This window comes from Schistocerca gregaria, chromosome X (genome assembly GCF_023897955.1).
Source record: "Schistocerca gregaria isolate iqSchGreg1 chromosome X, iqSchGreg1.2, whole genome shotgun sequence".
Classification (NCBI taxonomy): domain Eukaryota; kingdom Metazoa; phylum Arthropoda; class Insecta; order Orthoptera; family Acrididae; genus Schistocerca; species Schistocerca gregaria.
Window position 1 is genome coordinate 693,633,730 of NC_064931.1, and position 25,492 is coordinate 693,659,221.

Here is a 25,492-nt window from a genome sequence, read left to right on the forward strand (position 1 = left end):
ATTCTCGACATAGCCAGAGTAGCTTCGATACCCTGCAGTACGGCGCAGATGAGAGGTCGGGCACTAGACCTGCCGTGACAGATGGTTCTGCAGGTGAATCACAGACGCCTAGCAACGGATGTATTTCGTGCACTAGCAAGCCGCTGTAGCAGAGTGCTACAGAGTAATTTTATAGCAGTTCAGACAGAGTGACGTCACAGGGCAATCAGCTGAGGCTGTGAGTAAGCCACTAGACGGGGCATCGCCCCCTGTAACCAATTCAGAGGCTACGGACGGACAACACGCAGTAACTGAGATGGAGGAGAGTTTGTACGGAATTGATAATTGGCGTATACAGACGAGTAATCTGTGTGATGGTATAAAGAAGTGTAACGAAAAGGAAGATAGCGTTACTACGACCGGAAAGGAAGTAAAGGAGAAAAGTTCATTATCTGAAGCCAAGCAGAGTATGCGAGCTGCCAATACAATTGAACCAAAAAGCATCGCGCAGAGGATGAATGTCGATAATGTTAGGGAAAACGAAGAGGTAGTAAGTATACACGAAGTAGGAGATGCAGATTTACACTTTGATGAAGAATCTTTCCGTGATAACGAATCTACGGATAAAGTTTCTGTCATTTATAAGCCTGATCTGAAGGAATACGAATTTGTGCGATTCATAGAAATCCACAAAGATTACAATGTTTATGAAACGCAAGCTGATGACGTCAGGGAAGATAAGGAAGACAGTTCTGATGAAGACGAACTACCAGAGGAAAACCATCTGCCTGCTACAAAAGACAAACAAGAGGATCTCATTACTACAGAACGAATCCAGAAATACATGAATTACGAGACTAGTGATGATCTAAAGTTCTCAAAGAAATTAAGGCCTTTCATGTTAGAAGCTAATAGTGATAGCGAAGATGCTTAAATAAAAATGAAGAAACCAATCAACCAAGTGATTCAGAATCGGTGGATACGAAACTTACTGAAAAACTCTGTGTGATAGAAATGAGAATACCGGAGAATGAGGATATTTCGTGTGAAAAGTTGCCGAAATTGGACAGTAAACAGGGAAAATAAGTTCGTCAAGAGGTGTAAATGACGAGACCTGTGAAGAAGCAGTAATGTCAAGACAGGATCCGGAAGACATAACGGATCCTAAGGAAAAGGAACCACTGGACGAAATGATTAGTAAACAGCAAAAGGTATAGATCGTAAAGGATTCTGCGATTGGAAAGGAGAAAGAATCACCCTACTTAGAATGTAAAGAAGTGAATACCATTTTATGGGAAGATGTAATGGTAGACCAAGACTTATTGCGGGAGGAACAAGAGGACAAGGAAGTGAAAGTGATGAAACAATCCATAATCCCCATCGAGGTTTATGGTTACAAAATTAGAGCATTATTGGACACTGGTTCCCAGGTTAGCGCGATGTCTCAATCTTTCTACGAATACTTTGAAAACAAGCCACGATTAGTCGTAATGTCAGTACAGGGAATCAGAATAGTGGGCGCGATTGGAAGAAAAAGCATACCAATTAAGACGCAAATTTTGATAGAATTTGTAATAAAGGGTCGTCCTTTTACACGGTATTTTCTGGTGATTTCGGAACTTAGCACCGAAATAATTGTGGGCATAGATTGGCTACAGAAACAACAGGTAGTCATCAACTGCGCAAATGAAATTGTTAGTGTGATTAGTGAGGAAGGGACTGTGATCATAAAGTTCGAAGAAACCGACGAAGACCTTGACCCAGAATTTCAATCTATGATGATGGAGATAGATACTAATAATGAAGGGTTCTCAGAATTATTTGAAGCTTATCACGTAAGAAGCATCAAAAGTTCATACCAGATGTTAGAAGAAATTCATAAAATTTTCATTGACGTATCATATTTGAATCCAGTGCAGAAAAACGAATTACTGAAAATACTGGATCAAAATTACAGCGCGTTTTCAGATACTAATGGTAGAGTGAAAGATTTTGAGTATCACATGGAAATTCTGCCACATAAACCGTTTTACTTTTACCCATATCCGGTACCAACAGCGAAAAAACAGGCCGTTTCAGCCGAAATTGACAAGATGCTTGAATGGGGAGTTATAGAGCGTAGCAACAGTGAATACAATAATCCACTGATTATTGTAAGTAAGAAGGACGGTGGTGTAAGAGTGTTAACTGATGCCAGGATTTTAAAAAAGACAGTGAAAAGGGAAATAGATCGTCCTGAGTCATTAGATGAAATGTTGCAAAGGTTCTATTACATCAAATATTTATCCAGCCTAGACCTGGCGGATGCCGATTCAAGAAAATATACATAAAAATGGTTGAAATGGCTCTGAGCACTACTGTGCGACTTAACTTCTGAGGTCATCAGTCGCGTAAGAACTAATTAAACCTAACTAACCTAAGGACATCACACACATCCATGCCCGAGGCAGGATTCGAACCTGCGAACGTCGCGGTAGCCCGGCTCCAGACTGTAGCGCCTAGAACCGCACGGCCACTCCAGCCGACAGAAAATATACACCTTTTCTTTTTACTGACAAGTTTTATCATTACAAGGTGGTACCATTTCGTTTAAATACATCAGTTTCCGTGTTCCTACATGCATTGAATTGGGTGTTAGGAAGAGAACTAAGCTGTAGACTCAAAATTTATGTGGATGATTTGTTGATAGCTACTTAAGAATGGAGGGAACATTGCGATTTATTGGAACAGGTATTTGTTGCTTTACAGAAAGGGGGAATAACACTGAAGTTTAGGAAACTAGTTAGAAGAAGAAGAAGTCGTGGACCCGTACTTCGATGAGTGTAGGGGACGATGCAGGAGACCCCCACCGTCGACTAGGCAAGGTCCTAGCGGAGGTGGTTTGCCATTGCCTTCCACCGACCGTAATGTGGATGAATGATGATTATGAGGACGGCACAACAACCAGTCATCTCGAGGCAGGGAAAATTCCTGACCCCGCCGGGAATCGAACCCGGGACCCTGTGCGCGGCAAGCGAGAACGCTTCCGCAAGACCACGAGCTGTGGACACTAGTGAGAAAAAAAATCGAATTTTTGGAACATATTATTACCACAGAAGGGATACAGAAGGACCCTGAGAAGCTGAAAGGTATCTAAAGATGTCCCCTTCCAAAGAACAGGAAACAGTTAAAAGCTTATTTAGGATTATGTGGGTTTTATAGAAAATTTGTAAAAGGGCAAGCTTTTAATAGTCAAGCTTTAAACAATTTGTTACGAAAGAATAGTGCACTCGTTTGGACAGCTCAATGCCAAAGGGATTCCGAAGAAATAAAATGGTAATTACTTGCAGATAACATATTACATCATTCTGACTTGTCATTGCTGTTCCACAATGAGCACAGATAGCAGCAGGTATGGGACTGGAGTAGAAATCTATCAGGAAGTGGAATCTGAAGGGGAAATTGTTCCCAAAATCATTGCCTTTGCAAGCAGGACATTAGCAAAATATGAACGAAATTATACTATTTCAGAAAAGGAGGCGTTATGTATAATTTGGCGATTGAAGAAATTTCGTAATTATTTATGGGAGCACAAAATTATTGTGCATACTGACCACAAAACTCACATTTTTGAAAAATTGCAGACTGTTGAAGCAGAGACTATCTCGTTGGGCTTTATATTTACAGCAATACGATTATGAAATATTGTATATGAAAGGAACAGAAAACAAAATTCCTGATGCACTGTCAAGGCTACCTGAAGACAATGAACAGATCAATTTATAAACCAATGAGGATGGAAGTTTTAAAATGTTATACTTAAACAAAGTACCTAGTAGTAAAAGAATAGCCAATATACGTAAAAATATTAGAAGATTACAAACCAAAGATGAAGTGTGGAAATCAGTGGTAAAAGTTGGCAGTAATGATTGTCCACAGATACCAAAATTTTACAAAATATTTAAAGGGGTATTGTATATTAGAAAAGGCAAGTCTGTTGGCCTTCACAGTTTGAAACAGAATTATTGATTACTTTCATACGGCATATGGACATTGTGGGGCAAAGAAGTGCCATGAGATAATTGCAAGTGTTGTCAAAATTGGGAGTACTGCTTTGAAAAACGTTACAGAACGTTTAAAGTTATGCTATGATTCTGTCCAAGGGCTAAAGTGGCCAACAATATCAACAGAGCTGCAATGCAGAGTCTCAAACCATTAGATAACATAGAGCTACTGTCTGTGTACCTATTTGGGCCCTACCTAAAACCACTGGAAATTTCACTTACATACTAGTTATTTTAGATGTATTTTCAAAATTTATTAAACTGTATCCAATCAGGAAACCCATAGCTAAAACAGTTTTCCATAAAATGTTTGAAAACTTTAATGAGATAGGAATACAAAAGAGAGTTCTATCTGACAATGATCCTCAATTTATTGCAAAATTATGGTGAGAAGGAATGGAGCAAAAAGAAATAGAAGTAACACACATTTCAGCCTACCATCCATCTAGTAATCCAATAGCACACTATGTGTGAGAATTAGGAAGACTATGCAGGACATACTGTCACCAAAACCATAGAATTAAGGGAAAATTTATTCCAAAATTTGAAGTAACCATGAACTCATTACAACATAACTATACTAGTTTCACACCTGAAGAAATTATGTTAGGCTATAAAACAAAAAGTTTGATAGAAGAAGTGTTAGAATACCCATCCAGTATAAAAATAGATTTGGTAAGGAAAATGGAAATTGTGAGAGAACTAAGTAAACGAAAAGCAGAAACAAGACCCAAAAGGCACGATGAAAAGGTAAAATTTTCAAAATTTAACACTGGTAAACTGATACCTGTTAAAACTCACAAAAAAATATAGTTTGGTGAATCAGGAGATTTCAAAATTTAAGTACGTTTACTGTGGTCCTTTTGAAATTCAAGGAATACCACACCGTAATGCATACTTTCTGGTTTATAAAACCGCTAGGAACTTGAAACATTCTTGACCTAAAGAAGTTTATAGCTAGAAATGTGTAACAATTTGTAACTATTATTATTATTATTATTATTATTATTATTATTATTACTATCCAATGTCTGTATTATGTATAAATTTTATTGCAACCATATTAATATCTGTCAAGTTTCAGGTTCTGAGCTACTTTTGTATAAATGTACAATAATGGAAAATTGAAACAAATCTGTCACTTAGAGGACTGTTAAGAGAAATACGGTAGCCAAAGGGGCATAACAAACCTATGGTTTTTGATGAAAAAGGACTGCCAAAAATTGTGTCAAAATAAAAGGGGCAGTCTAAAAGGAAGAATGCACAAAATGTTCTGAAAGCAAATGTAAAATTGACTGCTTTTGATCTCATAAAGAGGCAGTCAAAAGGAAAGTGTATGATATTGGTTCACAGGAGCCAAGAAGGACTGCCATAATACCCTTACTGGCAGCAGGAAATTGTTCTATTTAAGTGTAGTAATTTTGTGTTATTAATGTTAAAATGTTTATGTATAAAGTGTGTTTTTATGATGTAACTTGTAACAGACTTAAGTGTATGTGTTTGCTCGGGAGGACAATGCTTTAAGGTAAATGAACCAAAGACACCTATTATCTTTGGGTATTTCAATCATGCTTACCTGTAGGGACACACGCATGAAACTGGGTATAACATTACTTGTTTATGGTTTATTTAAATTTTCATAATTATTTATTTATTTATTTATTTGTATTTTTATTTTATTTTATTTTTTTACTTTAAAATTTTCTCATATTGGTACTATATTTTCTATAGAAGTAAAGTCAAGTGTGCTACACTGGAGTACGAAATCCGTGCATTGTATGTGAGTAATGTATGTAAAATTCTATCTAAATTGTTTATTACGTTAAATATTTTACTGATGACATTTTCTATTTAAAAATATTTGAATGTATAAATTTGTCATGTTGATGGAAATTTGACAATTTACGAAATGGTCACGCTTAGGAACAATGTAAGAAATAGGTTTTATGTAAAAGACAGTGTGCTTTTGTTTGAAACGAAAGTGGCTCTGGGGAGTGGAAAAGGTGGCAAGGGCGAATTGGCGCGCTACCTAGACCAAGTGCGGAAAGTAAGTCACACAGTTCGTAGGCAGCACTGATTAAGGCAACACCTTTGTGGAGCAGGAGAAGGTCTGCCTGCAAATGTGCACAAAATTGCCTCGGATGAAAACTGCAAACGGCTTAAGGCACACCTGCGAGTTGTTGAGCTACTGTATGTAAAACTGAAAGACGCCAAGAAGAGATATTGAGCTATACAGCAAGTTACTTGCAGGCCGTACTCTAGGTAGTGTAGCCGTCATAACTGTTCGCCACACACAAGCCTACGGCCACCAGATAAGATTTTTTTGTATTTTCACTTTTGTACAGCGTGAACCATTAATTTAAACTGTGTTTTAATAGTCATTCTTGAGCTCTAAAGAAACTGGTTCACCCTGTTCTTTCATCCTAATCATACGCATATATGGAGGGGGGGGGGGGTCATTGCTGGTGCTTGATTAATCCTAGTATCCTGTTTTACAGACTTACGAAGTGCCAAGTTAACATAAAGAGGAACCATTTAAATCGTTTTTGTATACATAATGAGAAAGTTTTCTTAACTATCGCAAAGTGTTATAATAAAAGATTGCTTACGCAAAATTCAGTCAGAGTGAAGCAAAGTTACTGGAATCTATTAAATGACTATACAAAGTTAGGTTAAAGAATAATAGCTTCTGAAAGTAAATTCCAGTAAGAAAGAGGTTTTCTTGAAGTGAAATGTTCAGTACAAAAAGAGTGTGCCTTAGTATCTAAGTATTTTCGTATTTAAGTTTGTTGGGTTTTGAAAGTGCTTTTCTAAAGGTCCTCCTGGGCAACGTTTTTTAGCTTCGTTAGAGTTATCTACTGGGCTTTCTCTCTTTTAAAATGGTGATGTATAAGGTTATGGTAATCAAAAAGAAATTCCAGTGTTTGCACCAACATTGTTTGCGTGTAGTAATATTTAATTGAAGAAGCAACTTAAACAGTTGCAAGAAAGTGGGAAAAATCCATACTTCTGCTTTCCCAATACTTCACCGTTTCATTGCCTGGATAGGCTGTCGACCGTTACTACATATTTCAAATCATTAAATGATTTTGGAACTGCGTTGTCCGAGCTTCAATATAACACAATTCATACTGCGTTTCTTTCTATCCGCTGGGTAAGATCTTAGGAAAAGATTTGAATAGTCTGATTTACTTATCCATTAGACAAAAGACACGGTCAAATCCTGTAAAAAGGGTAACTCTATTGATTAGCTTTCCCTATTAACAGGAAACTGAACTAAATTTCGTAAGAAGGTTATACGTGGCAACACAGAGACAGAGTTTTCTGTTATTTAGGTAAAAGCATACTAAATTACAATAGTAGTGGTAGGGTTATAATAGGAGGAAATACTGGCTATCAGGGACTCTATACCACCACCACTCATGTTACTTCTGCCGTTAAGGCAAAGGGAAAATTTGGTACAGTGCACGACGTACCTAGACAGTCCCAGACCAAGTACCGGCAACGCCTACACCGAACAGAGGGCTCTTGTGACGTACGATTTTAAAACAGATTTTTACGTGTTAACGAATAATTTATTTTTCGGATAAACAATGGAAAATTATCGCGCAATTCACTTAAGTTGCCGCTGGGGAGACGTTATTGCGCAAGAATTTACGTAGCCACCCAACTGCATATGGGTCATCATCTTCAAGGAAAGACTAGTCGCTATGGAGATGGCCAAGGTTTCTGTGCAGTTCACAAGCCTCACTATATCGGTAACAGTGTTTTCGACCTTTCCAAACTCTACTTGCACCGATTCCACGAAGAGTTTGCGAACCCAAATGTGCCGAACCCAAGTTACTTTTTATGGATAGGAATACACTGCGATCGAAAGTATCCGAACACCCCCAAAAACATACGTTTTTCATATTAGGTGCATTGTGCTGCCCCCTACTGCCAGGTACTCCATATCATTGACCTCAGTAGTCATTAGACATCAGGAGAGAGCAGAATGGGACACTCCGCGGAACTCACGGACTTCGAACGTGGTCAGGTGATTGGTTGTGACTTGTGTCATCCGTCTGTATGCGAGATTTCCTCACTCCTAAACATCCCTGGGTCCACTGTTTCCGACGTGATAGTGAAGTGGAAACGTGATTGGACACGTGCAGCACAAAAGCGCACAGGCCGACCTCGTCTGTTGACTGACAGAGACCGCCGACACGAGGGTTTCTGCTGGAAAAATCAGCAAAGGCTTAATTTGTTTTTATAGGAATTTCAGAGGACGAGAGCAGCTATGCAGTCGACAGCTTATCGCAGCTAAGGTAAATACCGCGAGCAGAAGCGTAAACTTGTTCGCTCACCAGCTTGCGTCCACTACAAACTCGAGCGACCTTGGGTAATCTTTTGCTCAACTTGTCACAAAACTAACTATCCTCCGTAGACTTGATTGTCACCCTAAATAGTACAGAACTTTGAGCCGGAATCGGATGATTTATCGTATTACTGGCCAATGTCATGACGTAGTCGTAAGAATAATTTTGTAAAGAAACTTCTAGTAAAAATTTACCATTGTTGTGTTTAGGATTATTTCACTTTCTGAGGACGAGATGCGTTCGCTTGACAACTGTCGTAACATTGTCACATGGTAAACTGTGTAAATGCGTGTATTTCTGTGATAAGATTGCAACATTAAACGAAAAATGTTTACGGCTTATACAGTAGTTGTTGTCCTGTCCTCAAAACCTTACAAAGTTACTTGCCACATATCTCCAGACAGATTCTGTTCAGTTGCTGTGTTATTCGGCCCTTTAAAAATCATGCAAGTTTATGTACCACATTTAGAAATGTGTCTATTGCACGCACTTTTCTTCCCAATGGTCATTCGGACACTGGTTGAGGTTTATTCAGTTAAAGCAGAAAGTCCTGTCGGCTCATGCATTAATTCCATTGTTGATGACGGACTGTACTTGTGGTTTAAATTGGTACACCTAACTACTGTACACTGAGGTGTCAAAAGCCATGGGATGTTTCCTCATATCGTGTCGGACTTCCTTTTGCCCGACGCAGTGCAACAACGCAATGTAGCATGGACTCAACAAGTCTTTGGAAGTCCCCTGCAGAAATATTGTGCCATGCTGTCTCTGTAGCCGCCCATAATTGCGAAAGTGTTGGCGTTGCAGGATTTTGTGCACGAACTGACCTCTCGATTATGTCCCATAAATATTTGATGAAATTCATGTTGGGCGATCTAGGTGGCCAAATCATTCGCTCAAACTGTCCAGAATGTTCTTCAAACCAACCGCAAACGTAAAAATATCAATAAAAATTCTATTGTTGTTTGGGATCGTGAGGTCCACGAATGGCTGCCAGTGTTCTCCAAGTAGCCGAACAGAACCATTTGCAGTCAATGATCGGATCAGTTGGACAAGGAGACCCAGTACATTCCATGCAAACACAGCCCACACCATTATGGAGCCACCAGCAGCTTCCACAGAGCCTTGTTAATAACCTGGGTCCTTGGCTTCGTGGGGCCTGCGCCACAGTCGAGCCCTACCATCAACTGAAATCGGGACTCATCTGACCAACAACGGTTTTCCAGTGGTCTAGGGTCCAACCGATATGGTCACGAGCCCAGGAGAGTGCGCTGCAGGCGCTGTCGTGCCGTCAGCAAAAGCACTCGCGTCGGTCGTCTACTGCCACAGGTCATTAATTCCAGATTTAGCCGCACTGTCCTAATGAACACGTCCGTCGTACGTCCCACATTGAATTCGGCCATTATTTTACGCACTGTTGCTTGTCTGTTAGCACTGACAACTGTACACAAATGCCGCTGCTCTCGGTCGTTAAGTGAAGGCCTTCGGCAGTTCGTCGTCTTGGTGAGAGACAATCTCAGAAATTTGGTAGTCCTGGCACGCTCTTGACGCTGTGGACCTTGGAAAACTGAATTCCCTAACATTTTCCGAAAAGGAATGTGCCATATGTCTACTACTATTCCGCGTTCGAATCCTGTTAATTCCCGTCGTGCGGCCATATTCATGTCGGAAACCTTTCCACATGAATCACCTGAGTACAAATGACAGCTCCACCAGTGCACTGTTCTTTTATATCTTGCGTGCGCGATACTACCGTCATCTGTATAAGTGTATGTAGCTATCCCATGACTTTTGTCATTTCGATCAATGGGCGTATATGTAATCTGACAAAGTGTACATTATTCTATTGAATTTGACACAGGTGGCGCAATGTAAGTATCCTAAAACATAACGTGCTTTTCGTTTTGGAAACATTTTTGTTAATTAAATATCCGTTATTTCTGCCAGCACCACACCCGTAGCGTATAGCAGTCAGCTGCACTTGGTTAAAAGATATAATGTTCCTGTAAGACCTCCGTATGATTCTTAACCTGAAGTTGCCCGGGGAGTAGTTCTAAACGCGACGGAGTGTAGTTCAAAGAACGACTGGAGATAATTACACCTATATAAACAGCCAATTCCTGACCGGGCTTGATACCGATTGTCGTTGACGAGGAGTCACATTCAGCTCTGTTCCCTGTCGGTTACGACTTTTTCTTACGACCACTATTCCCAGGCCGTGTTTCGTGGGCTGGAGGGTCAACACCATATTTTGTAAACCCTTTGGACAGTCCGCATTGATATATCGAGAGATCGCCCAACTTCATTCACGGTATGGTCATGGTCACATCCAAAGATGACAACTGCTCTCTGCCATTGTGTTACGTATCCACGTCGACCTACCTTACTGGGTTGCGACTGCACACATCCACCACTTCACTGCCATGACGTACGTCAGCAACGGAACAGTTCTGCACATTCTGCAGCCCTTTAAATCGAACGGTATCCTCTTTTTTATGGGGATGACTAATAATTGGTCCGGTGAGCTTACTTTCGATTCATTACGTGTCGTACACACATTTCACATGTTAACATGAAATTATTAAAAGTGTAACAATACAATGTTTGAATAATTGTTTTCAGTGGACGTGGCTACCGTTCTCCAATTTGAACTAGCGCTCCGTCTTTCATGACGTCGTAACGCAGGGGCCGTTAAAACTTAACCTTCATTCCTCTCACTGCCCGGGCTGGCTGGCTAGGGCAGTTTTCATCTGCCATCTAGGCTAAGGCCTCTATGGTTATCCGTCTGCGTCTCAGAAACATAAAATATTTAAACATACTAAGACTCAACGAAATTCAACCGAATTTCAGCAGACAGAACTGACGGAAGAGTCTCCCTATCTAATTTTGTCCATTATAATCTTTACTTTCGAAAGCCTATGACTGTGGAAACAATGAATTTCTTCATAAATAGCTTTTCTGTTACCATTTTCAACTGTGTTTTCTCATTGTACTACGCCATTTTTACGTAATGTTTCATATCTGTGAGGATCTGCTTTGTTTTGCTGTCTATACTGCAACACATAAAAAACGCGAAATTTTTTGTTAGTTATGGATTTTTGTATGTAGTGGCGAAATTTGGAAGAGCTTGTAGTTACAGTTTTCTTATGGTCCATTTGTGTACATTCTCACACATGTTAAACATCAAACACAACTTTCAGTGCACAGTATACAAGGAGAATAACTTACATAAACAAACAGTTATGAAGATATGTTTAGATGTAGTTGATAGATGCACAAAAACAACTGTCACTGTCTGATTTTTAAAAATCTTTGCAAACTTCTGTGATATATTGCCAATGTATGGGATGGTAGATATACATTTGTTTTTGTCTTTCTCTTCTGTAGTGCACTTTGTGTTTGGATATTTCTTCATTTTGTCTACGGCTGTGCCTACCACAAAACAATATAATCATTAGCAACTGCAGTCTATTTCACCATATTTATTACTTGTTTCATGTGGTTTTAGTTCAAAGGTATTTTAGTTGCCGTAGGTAGCACTGCTGTGGATGTTGCCTGCTTATGGATGTCCAGGTGACATGTGGTTGCAGGGGTTGTGGTGTCAATCATTGTACTTTCCCTTTAAATTTTGGATATGCATGTGCTGTTTCTTGTAATATTTATGTCCAGGCAATTGATGCTTTGTTTTGTTGATGTTCCACTGTAAATGTAATTTGCTCGTGCAGATTACTGAAGAAATTTAGAATGCTACGTCTTTAGCAGCCCCTTCCAAGAACATTAGTGTGTCATCTACACATCTCCTATAAAATTCAATTTTCTTGAGGCAGGGCTCTTGGCTGCTAAATAACTTTTGTTCCAACTGATTCATGTATATGTCTGGTATGGTACCTGAAATAGATGATCCCATTTGCTACGCCATCTGGTTGCATGTAAATGTTGCCAGTAAAGGTAAATTAGGTTACAACTTAGCGTTAGCTGGAAAAGTTCCATAAATTCAATGATCTCTGTGTATGAGTAAATGTTGGTAATATCAAATAATAAGAATTGAGCATCTTGGGAGAGTTTTTTGCCTTTCAGTTCTTCAGCTAGTATCATACTATTTTTATAGAATATGTTGTTTCATATGTATAATTTTTCCATCAGCATGTTATTCAGTTTCTCTGACAGTTTGTATGCTAGTCTGTTTAGATTAAGCAAATTATAATTCATACAGTTAAGATAAATACTTTCTGTACAAAAGAGTATCATATTCTGTGGTAAATTTGGAACATTATCTCTGTCAGTTACCCTTTTAAACGTCTTTGCAACTATTTGTTTATACAAATTATTCTCGATGTATACTGTGCACTGATATAAGTTGTGTGTGATGTTTAACATGTTTGAGAGACTGTGCATATGAATGATAAGAAAAAATGTAAGCACAAGTTCTTACAAATTTCGGCACGAACTACGTATAAAAATCGACAGCTAACTAAAAACTGTGCGTTTCTTATGTGTTACAGTAAATTGAACAAAACAAAGTAGAACCTCTCACATGGTAAACATTACGTAAAAATGGCATAGTACAAAGAGAACACACTTCAAAATGGGAATCATTTCCCAAAACGTGTCTTGTAAAATATAAATAAAAGAAAATCGTCGCTGGTAGCAGAAATGTTATTTATAAACAAATCCAGAGTCTCCCTACTTAGGTTAAGGAGATTGAAGGGGCGTTCGATGTCATTCAAGGATCTTTCCTGTAAACAGAGAACAGTACTAAACCGAAGACCAATAGTTGGAGCAGTATCTCTACCTGAAACGTTTAACCTAGACGTAAACGGACGTTGATAACGGCGTCCAGATTGATGCCGTACGCCCTGACTTCCAAAAGGCATTCAGTACAGTACCGTTTTGTCGCTTGGCGAAAAAAAAATAGTTTACTCTCTTATAAAATTATCTATGTGAATAGGTACAGGACTTCCTAGCAAACAGGACTTAGCGGAGTGAAATCGTCGGATGTAAAAGTAACTTTGGCTACACACCAAGGGGGTATACACTATCATATGAACGTTACTGTCAGAGTGTATACAGGTAGAAACGAAATAGGGGGGAGGGGTAGATGACAAGAAAACAAGCAAATAATACTAATAAACAAAGGTCCGTAAACCAATAGTTCTCTGACATGAAGTATTAGGACTGAGTACAAGAAAATTTTATAACAAAATCTAGTAGGATCCAAATAGCAGGTATGCACCTGAGGACCAAAACATTGCAACATGTGTTCACATGGCCACCGTTCGTGAGGAGGCAGACTTCAGCGCATCTCTTCAGCGATGCCCATACACGTTCAAAAATTCCACACGTTCTCCGAAGGCACAGACAGCCATCCACAATACGTTCCCGGGGTTCATCGACAATATCAACAGCATTGGAATAAACCAAAGCTTTTCAGTATCCCCTCACAAAAAACAAAAGAAAGCTAGATGGGAGGGGGAGGGATGGGATTGGCCCCATGTCAGTGATGTCAGGGTGTCTGTGCCATGATGTGCACATATGATTAGTCAGCAAGTTTTCAGATAAGTGGAAACTTGTTCTAAATTTTGGAGGCATAACAACATGTCGCATCATGATTAGAGTTGCTCAAATTTACACATGGCATTAATGCGATCTCCATGCATGTTATATTTCCCCGAGTCGACATAATATCTTGCAAAGCAGTGGGTAGTTGTGTGACCCAAAAAAAGAGGTTGAAAAAGATTACCTGACAGCACAGCGAACAGCTTTTCTTACTTATAAGAAAGCAATTGTCTCCATGACAGGAAATCTAAGACTGCACAGATCAGCTGTACATTAGTCATTCGTATATATGGGTGTCAAAACACCTTCACCTTCATTCTCGTCGAGAAAACTACAGACTGTTTGGGTAGCCTACTCCGGTATAAAAATATATTGCAAATAGGCGCCTGCGTCTATATCTCGAATCTTACAAACTGAAATGTATCTAATACTACATTGATCATGTGATCCTTAACGTGAAGTTCCACTGGTGATTCTGCCTGCCTATGAGTGACATCGGAGCCCTTGTTTCCCTGCCTGCTTTACACATATGCCCGGTGAAAGTCATCTGGCAGCATGTATAGTCCCAACAGTAAAATTCAGAGGCGGTGGTGTTATGGTGTGGTCGTGTTTTTCATGGAGGGGGCTTGCACCCCTTGTGTTTTGCGTGGCACTATCACAGCACAGGCCTCCATTGATGTTTTAAGCACCTTCTTATTTCCCACTGGTGGACAGCAATTTGGGGATGGCGACTGTATCTTCCAACATGATCGAGCATCTCTCCATAATGCACGGCCTGTGGTGGAGTGGTTACACGTCAATAACATCCCTGTAATTGGCTGGCCTGCAGAGTCCTGACCTGAAACCTATAGGATACCTTTGGGATGTTTTGGTACGCCGACGTCGCTCCAGGCCTCACCGACCGACATCGATACCTCTACTCAGTGGAGCACTCCGTGAAAAATGGGCTGCCATTCCCCAAGAAACCTTCCAGCACCTGATTGAACGTATGGTTGCGAGAGTGGAAGCTGTCATCAAGGCTAAGGGTGGACCAATACCATAATTAATTCCAGCATTACCGATGGAGGACGCCAAGAACTTTTAAGTCATTTTCAGCCAGGTGTCCGGATACTTCTGGTCACATAGTCTAATAGCCATCGAGTGTCTGTCTGCGTCTTACAGTTTTAGTGTTTAACTAAATTATGGCGCTGTGCTATTTGTTTTAGGGCATGTTATTGGTGTATTTTGTTAAAATATCGCACCATGCGACTCGTTAGTCGTTTAAAATCATGTGTGTACATATACCTTAGAATGGAAACGTAGGGGTATTTGAAAAGAAAAACGATCAACAAAAGTTATAGCAAAAAGCGATGGGATGTAGGTCTGCTTATATAAAAAAAATAATGACGTCTTTATGTTATTTATCACTTTAATATGTGTTGCGACTTTTGATCAGTATTTATAGCAATGGAAGGTGGCCATGCAATGGTGTGCTTAAATGAATGTCTTGTGTCAGGCCTTAGGCGTTAGCCATTAGGCGTTTAGCTTTAGCTGTTTCATTTATTTGATGCCTCACTATGCTTGCAAAATGTACGCAATTTGATATAATAAAACTTTATTTTTGCTCGAATTTTCATAGAGGTCTTGCTTATATTACGATGAGCACTTATTTTACGAAACACGAACCTAAAATACTGGGGAAACGGAAAGTGCTGTTTCTGTGCGGTTTTCACAGAATGAATTGGTACTCAGGTTATCATATTGTTCGCCAATACACAGATTGTAATAATACCTAGAAATTGTATTTTCTGTGCAAACATACAGTTTTAAGTGGAAGAATGCCTACTGACATTAAGAGACTGAAAGTAGCATAAATTAGAATTTAAATCGTGTTTGCTGCAGAGGTCTAATGTGAATTGTTTATGAGATATCGTTTTTTGTAAAGTTTCCACATCGGTACTTGTTCACGGCACTCAACCTGCGTAGTTGCTAGGTACGATGTTATTATGTTTGCTTATAGTATGATTTCATGTTTCTTGAGTGCAGTGCGACTTGTTAGTCAGTTACTGTCTGACATTCCAAGCAGTAGATCATGAGTGGACAATGGTATTTACCAACGTAGAAAAAGCCGACAAGCTCATGGAGTATGGAGAGCGTACGAAGAATGGAGTTCATTCATGTATGGTGTATGCAGCAAGACATCGCAAGAGATGTCAAGCATCTTGGCAATTATTTATCAACCTCTTCAACCAATTATGTGAAACTGATGGTGTAACTCATAGAACTCATAACAGAAGGAAACAACTGACAACAAATGAGCAGGAAATTAATGTTCTTGGTACTGTTGCAGTTGATACACATCTCAAAAAAAAAAAATGGTTCAAATGGCTCTGAGGACTATGAGACTGAACATCTGAGGTCATCAGTCCCCTAAAACGTAGAACTACTTAAACCTAACTAACCTAAGGACATCACATACATCGATGCCCGAGGCAGGATTCGAACCTGCGACCGTAGCGGTCTCGTGGTTCCAGACTGAAGCGCCTAGAACCGCTCGGTCACACAGGCCGGCGATCCACATCTCAGCTCCCGCACAATCACACGAGGAAGTGGCACGTCAGGCAAGTGTTCTACGCATTCTCCATCGACACACATTCCATCCCTGTCACACCTCTCTAAATCAGGAGCTGCATGGAAACGTTTATGAGAATCGTGTTAACTTCTGTACATTGGCATTAATACAGGGATCTCCAGATGAATCATTTATATTGTTTAGTGATGAGGCCACAGTACCAATCATGGCCAGATGAACTGCCGAAAGATGCACTATTGGTCTGCTGACAATCCCTGTTGGCTTCATCAGGTGGAACGTCAGTGTCCATGGAAGTGTGGTGTGGAGCAGTGAACCAGCAGCTCATTGGACCGTTCTCCATAGATGGAACACTGAACGTGCACAAGTGGCATATCCTCCTAACACACCACTTTCCACAGATGCTAGACGACGTTCCTCTGCAGACTAGGAGGAACCTGGGAATCAACACGATGACTGTCCAGCCCATAGTACATGAAGTACTACAGCATGTCTTCAGGAATTGCTCCCAAATCATTCAATTGGACGAAGTGAACTTTTACCTTGACCAGCCTGTCCTTTGGATTTGACGCCTCTAGACTTTTTCTGTCTTTCTGATGAAAGGCGCTGTCTACAAGGAAGCGTGTACTGCCACTGCCAGTAGCCATTTTGAACACAAGCAGTGGTGGTCAATTTTCTTGTTACTGGTCAGAATCCGTATAACTAGCGTATGGACTTATGTCGGTCTGTAGTGTGTGCTACCACAGGTACCGAACAAGTTTCGGTTGGGGAGCTTTTCAAAATACGATATCTCGTAAACTAACCGTGTAAGAATCCTGCAGCAAACACCACTGACATTCTAATTTACGCTAATTTTAGTTTGTTGATGTCAATATACATTTAAAAAAGTATATGTTTGCACAAAAATACACTTTCTAAGTATTATTACAATCTGTTGATTGGCTAACAATACGAGGCCGTTACTACCAATCCATTATGTGAAAACCAGCCGTCAATAGCACTTTCCATTTCCGCAATATTTCTGGCGCAAGTCTGAAGTGGGTCACCCTGTATATTACTGATCTGTCAATGGAGGTTGACTGCTGACTTTCCTACTGGAGCTTCTAGCGGTTACAGTCCCTGACGAGAGAGAATTACTCCAGTATGCCCCAATAATAACTAAATAGTCCAGTCCTATGAGACAAAGCTACACACAACTGCACTTAAAGCGACACGATTTGGCCTTGCCATGAGGCTGGTTGGTATTACTTGGTATTACTACTGAGCAAGTCTTTGTGTTTCAGCTGCCTGTCATGGTTCATGCAAATGCAACAGCTAGCACGAGGCAGTCCACCATATCTCCATACAATAAATTAAAAGCGATAGTTTGCTTTTGTTCTTCAGTATTAATTTCTTGTATTAACCGATTTTCAGCTTACAAGGCCATCATCAGACATTTACAGACTATTGTCGCCAAACAAGCTACATGTTGGTAAATGACACTGGAAAAGAGGTTACACACATAGAGTGAAGCACTAACACACAGAAAATGGCATCTTTGACAGTGAGGTGGTAATGCACTGTAGAAAGTAAAAAGTTTGACAACAAATGAATATAAAAGTAGAAAACAGGAAAAACTAACACAAAACTGGAAAATCAGACCTACAAAACAGTTTGTATTAATAAACAAAACAAAATAAAATTAGTACATTGTAGCACCAAAGAAATTGATATAGACATGCCTATTCAAATACTTAGCTATGTAAACAAGCAGAATATGTCGCAGCAGTCAGCAAAAAGTGGTTCAAAGGACTCTGAGCACTATGGGACTTAACAGCTATGGTCATAAGTCCCCTATAACTTAAAACTACTTAAACCTAACTAACCTAAAGACATCATACAGCACCCAGTCATCACGAGGCAGAGAAAATCCCTGACCCCGCCGGGAATCGAACCCGGGAACCCGGGTGCGGGAAGTGAGACTGCTACCGCACTACCACGAGAAACACCTATATAAGACAACTAGTATCCGACGCCATCGATTCGAGGGTTGGATCCCCTCAGTTCCAAGTCGAGGAGTTACGCTGCCTGGGCCACACTTAGGCTGTAATCGTCGCTTTGGAAGACCCCCTGCCATCCTTTCGTCTGTCTACCCGCCATCACCTGGTGCTTGCCATTTCCGCTCGTCCCCACCGCTCGCCGCCACCTGATGCTCGCCACCACCCGTTTTAGTTCCTTTCGCACTTCAGCGACTCTTGTCGCCAGTGGACACCGCCTTCAATCATGGACACCCCCACTACCACCACCGTCTACACCTCCCCTTCCCCTGCCCCCACTGTAACCCTCGTGAAGTGCTTCCTCTGGGCTTAACCTGTCTAACCCTACTCCCATACTCGCAGTCTCCTCCCCTACTATCACCTCCTCATCCCTTTATCCCCACCTGCATGTTGCTCCTGTCCCTGCTCTTTCTCCTGCTCCTGCTCGTGCTTCTGCCCCATCCCTGCCACTGCCGTCGCCCGCCGAGACGTCTTCCCCCCTCTCCACCGACCCTGCTACAACTATTCCTGCTTCCCCCACCCGACTAACTGCCTGCCGCGCCACAGTCGCCACCACAGATCGCCCCACCCCAATACACAGTGCCGCCGCCTCAAAAGAGGGGGGTGCCTGCCACCACCTCCCGATCCATCCAGTCCCACATCCTTCCTCCCAGGCGCCCAAGTGGCGACCTCCACCCCTTCCTCAAAAAAACCACTGCCTACCCCACTTCCCTCTGATCCTGCTGTCGATACCACCCCTCGTTCCACCTCCCCAGCCCCCAGCCTATATACCTTCGCTCTTGCCAAACCTGATCCGAAATACCTAGATGCCCACATCCTCAACCTTGAAATCCGAAAATACATCCCCAGTGATCCTCTTACCCAACTTATGCCTCCCAGAGACTCTGTTCTTATCAAGTCCTCCTCTCCCTCTTTCCATACTGATCTCCTCTGGCGCCTTCCCCATATCACCTTTGGCCCCCATGAGTCCCTCACCCATATCGTTTCATCCTCCTTTCCTTGTCAGCCCCCAACCCCCCTCGTCACCCACCAACCCTCACTGCTGAGTTTTGTGATCACGGGAGTGGAGGTGTTAGCGGAACTGAATGCCCACCCTTCCTGGAAATCTGTTCAGCCCACAGTATTTACGACTCCTCTGGCTCTACCTTCCTCATGCGTATCTTTACTGAGTCCTCCTCCTCCATCGATCACCTCCTCACACAGGGAGTCCTGATTTTGAACTTCAGCCACCCCATTGGCCCATCCCATTCCCCTCCTCAATCCTACTGCTGCCAGCGCTGTCTCATGGACAAAAAGACCACGTCACCCAAAACTGCAAGAACCTGCACATGCTCCCATTGTAAAGCCTCCCACTTCTGTAAACAGTGTCCTATCCTTGTCTCTCCCCATTTGGTCCCAAATTTCCAAACTTTTCTCACCTCTCCCCCTTGCTGCAACACACGCAACGAACCCCACCCTGCATCATTTATAATAATAGCGATAATTAGCAATCAGTATCATACATTATATTTTTTCTAGTGAATAACATGGTGCATTATCTGTGTCCCACCCAAAATAGTGCATGAGAACAATATAAATGCGTGAAGATTTATTTGCGTGTGTATTGTGACTTATATCAAGAATAGACCTAATTAGTTACATTCAGACTTAATTTGCTTGTTTGTCTTCCTGCTTAGCATAGTATTTAAGCTAACACACAATTTTAGGCAGTTATCAGCGTGGTCAGGAAAGTTTTATGAGACCGATTCCATCGGTCTATCGTCTACAATGTCAACTGTTATTACCCATGGAAAACTAGGACTGGAGAACATACTTTACAATTTTGGACGCTAATTTGGCGGCTATATGTGTACTGGAAAATAACTTTTTATTTTATTTCGCATTTAGTAGGTTTTGAAGATACTATTTAAGGTAAAAATCATGTTCAGTACTATGTGTTCTTAATTAAGCATTTATATTTTATGACTGTCGATTTTTAATTTTATACAGAGAAATATGCAACCTACTCATTACAATATTCCATGGCGAATGATATATAGCTTCATACGAATTTTATCTATATGACCTGTTGACCAGTCCTTAAACAAATTTTCGGAAGTCAGTTATGTAAACGTAATTGACAAAATTTTCTGCAGTTTAGATAATTAAGATACTTTAACACATTAGGCATTATATATTAACTTATTCTCATGATGTCACCAGATCTCAACTTGACCATTGCGCTGCAGGCAACTGCCTGACGGGTGCAGGGGCAGGTGAACGGAAAAGGGCTCCACCCCCTCCCCCACCTCCCTTTCCATGCCCCCTTCTCCCTTCTCCCCCTCTCCCACTATATGGCCTTGACACATTACTGGGTGCAGTGATCCTGATGTCATGGTTCCCGGTATGGCTTTGGATATACGGAAATGCTGATGAAGATGTCAGCAGTCTATAACAAGCGCAAATTCGTGATGTTTGCGATAGTAGCCTCTAAGTCGAGGTCAATGTTGGTTTTTGCACGCAGTCCCACATTATTTAGGATTAGTAGAAGAGATAGAGAACATTGAAAGAAGAGCTGCGCGTTTTGTCACAGTTTTTGTAATAGCTCTAGAGCGTCGTGGAGATGCTGATTAAACTTCATTGACAGATATTGCAAGAGAGGCGACGTGCATCACGAATTGGTTTACTGTTAAAATTCCAAGAGCAGACGTTCCAAAGAATCAGCGAACGCATTAATTCCTCCCAGATGTCTACAGAGAAATATCGAAGAATACGAGCTTATAGGTAGGAGTATCGAAAACAGTTTTTCCTATGTACTATCTGCAAACAGAACAGGAAAGATGGAACATGAAAATAGTATGAGAAGTATTCTCCACCTCAGGTTTAGTCGGTGGACAAGAAAGCTAACTACAGAAATAAAATCCAAGATGACTGAATGCCATTCATGGATGGATATATAAACCTATTTCTTTTATTGTGTGTTATAGTAATCCGATTATTTGGGGCTGACCTTTAAGAGCAGTACAAATGTGCAAAGAAACAATGACAAACTCGGTAAAACCAGGTCTCATTACTGTTTGTTTAATGCAACTAAAATTAGCGGGAGGTTAACGATTAGAGTTTGTGAGTCAATAGTACTCTCCATCCAAGAGCATTTATATAACATATAAGCACAATTTTAAAATATTAAAATGATAAAATATCTATATGATTTTTATTATTTCATTGGTGGCGTTCGCAGGTGTTAAAACGTGTTTACAATGCAAATATTTACGGTGGTTTTTACAAGGAGGGTGAAACCACCTCATTACAATGCACTGTCTTAATGTGCACAACCTGCACCACAAAAAAATAAGTTGGGAATGAGAAGGTTAAGTAATGCTATGAGAAAGTGTAATCTGTGCCTGTTAAGAAAGGATATGAAAGATATGTAGTTGTAGTGTCTGTAGCATATTACGATTGTTAACTAGGGGGAAAGATAAAAATTGCTGAAGGCAGGATTACTGGATGTAACCAAAGAACATTTGACAATAAGAGCCCCTACAGAATTTTTAAATATATAGAATCCAAAATTTCTCAGCTAATTTTGGCACAATAAAGTAGCATGAAGACTAAAAGTCTCGAATATGTATAGGAATTCCAGAAAATGATAAACTCTTTTTAATACACCATACTTTCCAGTGGCAGCCCACGTGTATAAGTACGTTGCCTGAGCAGCAGAATCTACTGGCAGAATCGAGAAACACCAGCAAAGTTAATAAGTCAAGAAAGGAAGGCAATGACGCACCGCTAAGAAAGAATAACAAGATGTGCTAAACGTAGGCGGAAACGAATGAAAGAAACAACATTCATAAGACTTAAAAGCGCGCATAGCCATAGTACACTGGTCTGTGGTACTGACACTCTGTGATGTCATGTTCTGTTAAATATAAAGTTGTCAACATGAATAGAGTTTGTTCCTAAGTCATGGGCACGATACATTTATTTCTAGGTTTTTGGACAAATGTTTTTCCATGATATACAGGGCGTAGTGGATATAAGTGCAGATATTTTTATATGTGGTACCTTCATATATAAGTGTGAACGTTTTTGTGTGTGTGTGTTGAACAGTTTTCCCACAAACATGTCACAAATTTGACGTTTTTTGCATGGCCATAACTGTAGCACTTAGTGGAAAACACCTGTCAATAGAGACTAACCACTTTGCCTCCCCATATCCACACTTCAACATCTGACCTACAGCCCAATGGAAAATAAGCATTAATAGCTCTCTCTTACCACATGTAGTAGGAAGTACTGACGAACCTAAAAACATACTACTCCTAATAGCTATAATTACTACTCTGCAAATGAAGTAAATATTGATTTAATCTTTAGTACACCACCTGAGTTACCAATAGAAATATCTACAACTCCACCTGCTACACCCTGTATTAATCTAAACTGCATTTTCTTAGAGGCTGTGTTAAGGCGATGCACTAACCACCGGTGTAAACAAATTACTGGTACTATATTAAGACATTTTCGGTATTATATTGTTAATATTATTTAAGTCAAGGCATCTGTGGCACGTTATAAGTGGGGTTGACATCAAGCAGAGGAGAGGACAGTAACTAACTGTGGAACCTCCCACCCAAACCTAACACGGATGCGCGTCTTTGAGGGAGAAATGGAGGGGTATTTAAAGATTAGATACGGAATTTGAGAAAAGAAGAACCAGGTGGAGGACATGGCGTCCAAGTATGCAGCTAGAGATTAAAATTTCTGCACCATGAAGACACTACTCGAACGTCAAACTGGCACAATGCATACTATATGTTTGGATATCCAAACTATTACCATTTCAGCGCAACCGCACAAAGTACTTAACAGTAACGCCGTCTATATTCTGTATATAAGGAAGGACTACACAGAGTGTTATTCATAAACTGCGTTTGTACGTATCGTATTTGTAATAAGAGAGTATTACGCCACGTACGAGATGGAGAAACGTCTATACAATTGTACAGCGGTAGGATCGTGGCCTACGAAGACTGCGGTTTCTCGTTCAATGATATTGCTACTGCTGTTGGTCTGGATCTCAGGCTATCATGCGAACATCGAAATTATGGGTTCAGAAGGGCCATACTCACTGCCATTCGGAATCCCAGTAGCCCCACGACACTAGTGTTGGACGGAAATGAGACACTCGGCTATGCAGTTTCGTACAGCAACGTCACCTACCGTGATTTAGCAAATGCTCTTGTTTGCTGTACAAGTGCGACACACGTCTGGAGAAGCACGGATACTATTGCGGCTTCACTTGAAGCGACGATGATGCGTCCTACGCCAACACTGGACACAGGAGCGTCACCTTCAAAAGAGTCCCGGCTCTGCATACAGCATCACGATGAGTGTACCTGTGTGTGGAGGCTCCGAGGAGAACGTACGTTGCCAGATTGGTTGATTTCGTTATAAAGACGCAGCGTAGCAGCGTATAGCGTGAGGGAATGGAATATCATTGGGTAGTCAATGTGTTCAGCTGTGGTTCGCATAGCCGGTAATTCAGACAGCTGCCGCTACATTTCTGACATGTTAAGACCGCTGGATGTGCTGTATTTTCGAGGTGTGACGACGTTATATTTCAACAAGATAACGCAACACCGCATGTCGATAGTAATGTCCTAACCACAATCGATACATATGGTTTTCGGCTGTTTGCCTGGCCAGCACGTTTTCTCGATATTTCACCCAACGAAAAATCTCGTTCCGAGTTTCCGCGTGAATGGCGCGCATCACTTTTCAGACGCTACGGCAAAGCAACATTCGATGATGTACTAGTCTTTGTGCTCCACTCACAGTTCAACTCTATGCCCAGACAGTTTAGTGCCGTTTTTGATCCTTAAGATGGCACCTGTGTGTGCCATATTTCCCTCCCCGAATTCCCCCAAACAAACTACAAACTTAGTAGTGTATTCTTCCTACAATCTTGTTTATGCACACTTCACACAACTGCGCTGTTTTCTATACTTCCTGGTACTGCAACTTTAATAGCCAGCAGAGTATTTGGAGAGGGCATCGGGCTTCATATCTTCTGACTGTACACACCTTCCATGAGAGCAAACGACGATGACCATTCTCGAGAACAACTCTGACGGCAGACTGAATCGTTTAAGAAAATTAAAGCGAATTAGCGTATTGGCCCTTGCGAGTGGCCAGCCATGAGAGAAGGTTTGTGGGACTTACGGAGCGCAGCTGGTTCTGCCTGTGACTGTACTGCATGTTACGCCCGTACTGGCCGCTGCCTCTTGGCTCTCCCCGACGCAGCCCTGGCGGAAGCGGACGCACGCTGACCACAGGCCTCGATTCCTGGCTTCCGTGCTCTCATCGACACGCCAGCGTTCTATCTCTTCGTATTTCTCCAAAACCGGTATAATGACCCGGAGTTGGTCTCACGTTCCCCTCAACATTCCTACAGTACTGAAAAAGTACTTCGTTAAGTTTTACTGCATGCGTTGTCGCTGTAGTATCAAGATTTTGTAGATTTTCAGCGTCTACCACAATGAAACTTCCTGGCAGATTAAAGCTGTGTGCCGGACCGAGACTCGAACTCGGGACCTTTGCCTTTCGCGGGCAAGTGCTCTACGAACTGAGCTACCCAAGCACGACTCACTCAGTTGGTAGAGCACTTGTCCGCGAAAGGCAAAGGTCCCGTGTTCGAGTCTCGGTCCGGCACACAGTTTTAATATGCCAGGAAGTTTCATATCAGCGCACACTCCGCTGCAGAGTGAAAATCTCATTCTGTCAACTACAATGTTCAGCGACATTCATCATACTTATTATACGTTCGGGACATAAAGACGTCATGAACGAGAAAAAAAGAAGAATAAGTTTGAAAATTGCGGTCTGTGCAAAACTCAATGTTCTGCAAGTTACAGGACAAATGCGATGAGCGTTTATAAATATATATAATGACCATAAAGATGCTATCAG

The 25,492-nt window shown here is 41.1% G+C and overlaps 1 protein-coding gene across 6 annotated transcripts in view; it reads right to left on the reverse strand.

The window, feature by feature from the left end:
• LOC126297692 (ras-related protein Rab-3) overlaps window positions 1–25,492 on the reverse strand; it is a 757,051-nt gene that overhangs the window by 672,153 nt on the left and 59,406 nt on the right. Inside the window, exon 1 of one of the 6 annotated variants that reach the window (XM_049988811.1) lies at window positions 24,746–24,830. The exons of 3 other annotated variants lie outside the window; for them this stretch is intronic. In XM_049988811.1, coding sequence (XP_049844768.1) covers window positions 24,746–24,781 — 36 coding nt within the window. In that variant the 5' untranslated portion in view covers window positions 24,782–24,830. Of the gene's footprint in view, window positions 1–24,745; window positions 24,831–25,492 lie in introns of those variants that run through there. 2 more of the 6 variants (XM_049988809.1, XM_049988815.1) reach the window with 2 other exon arrangements.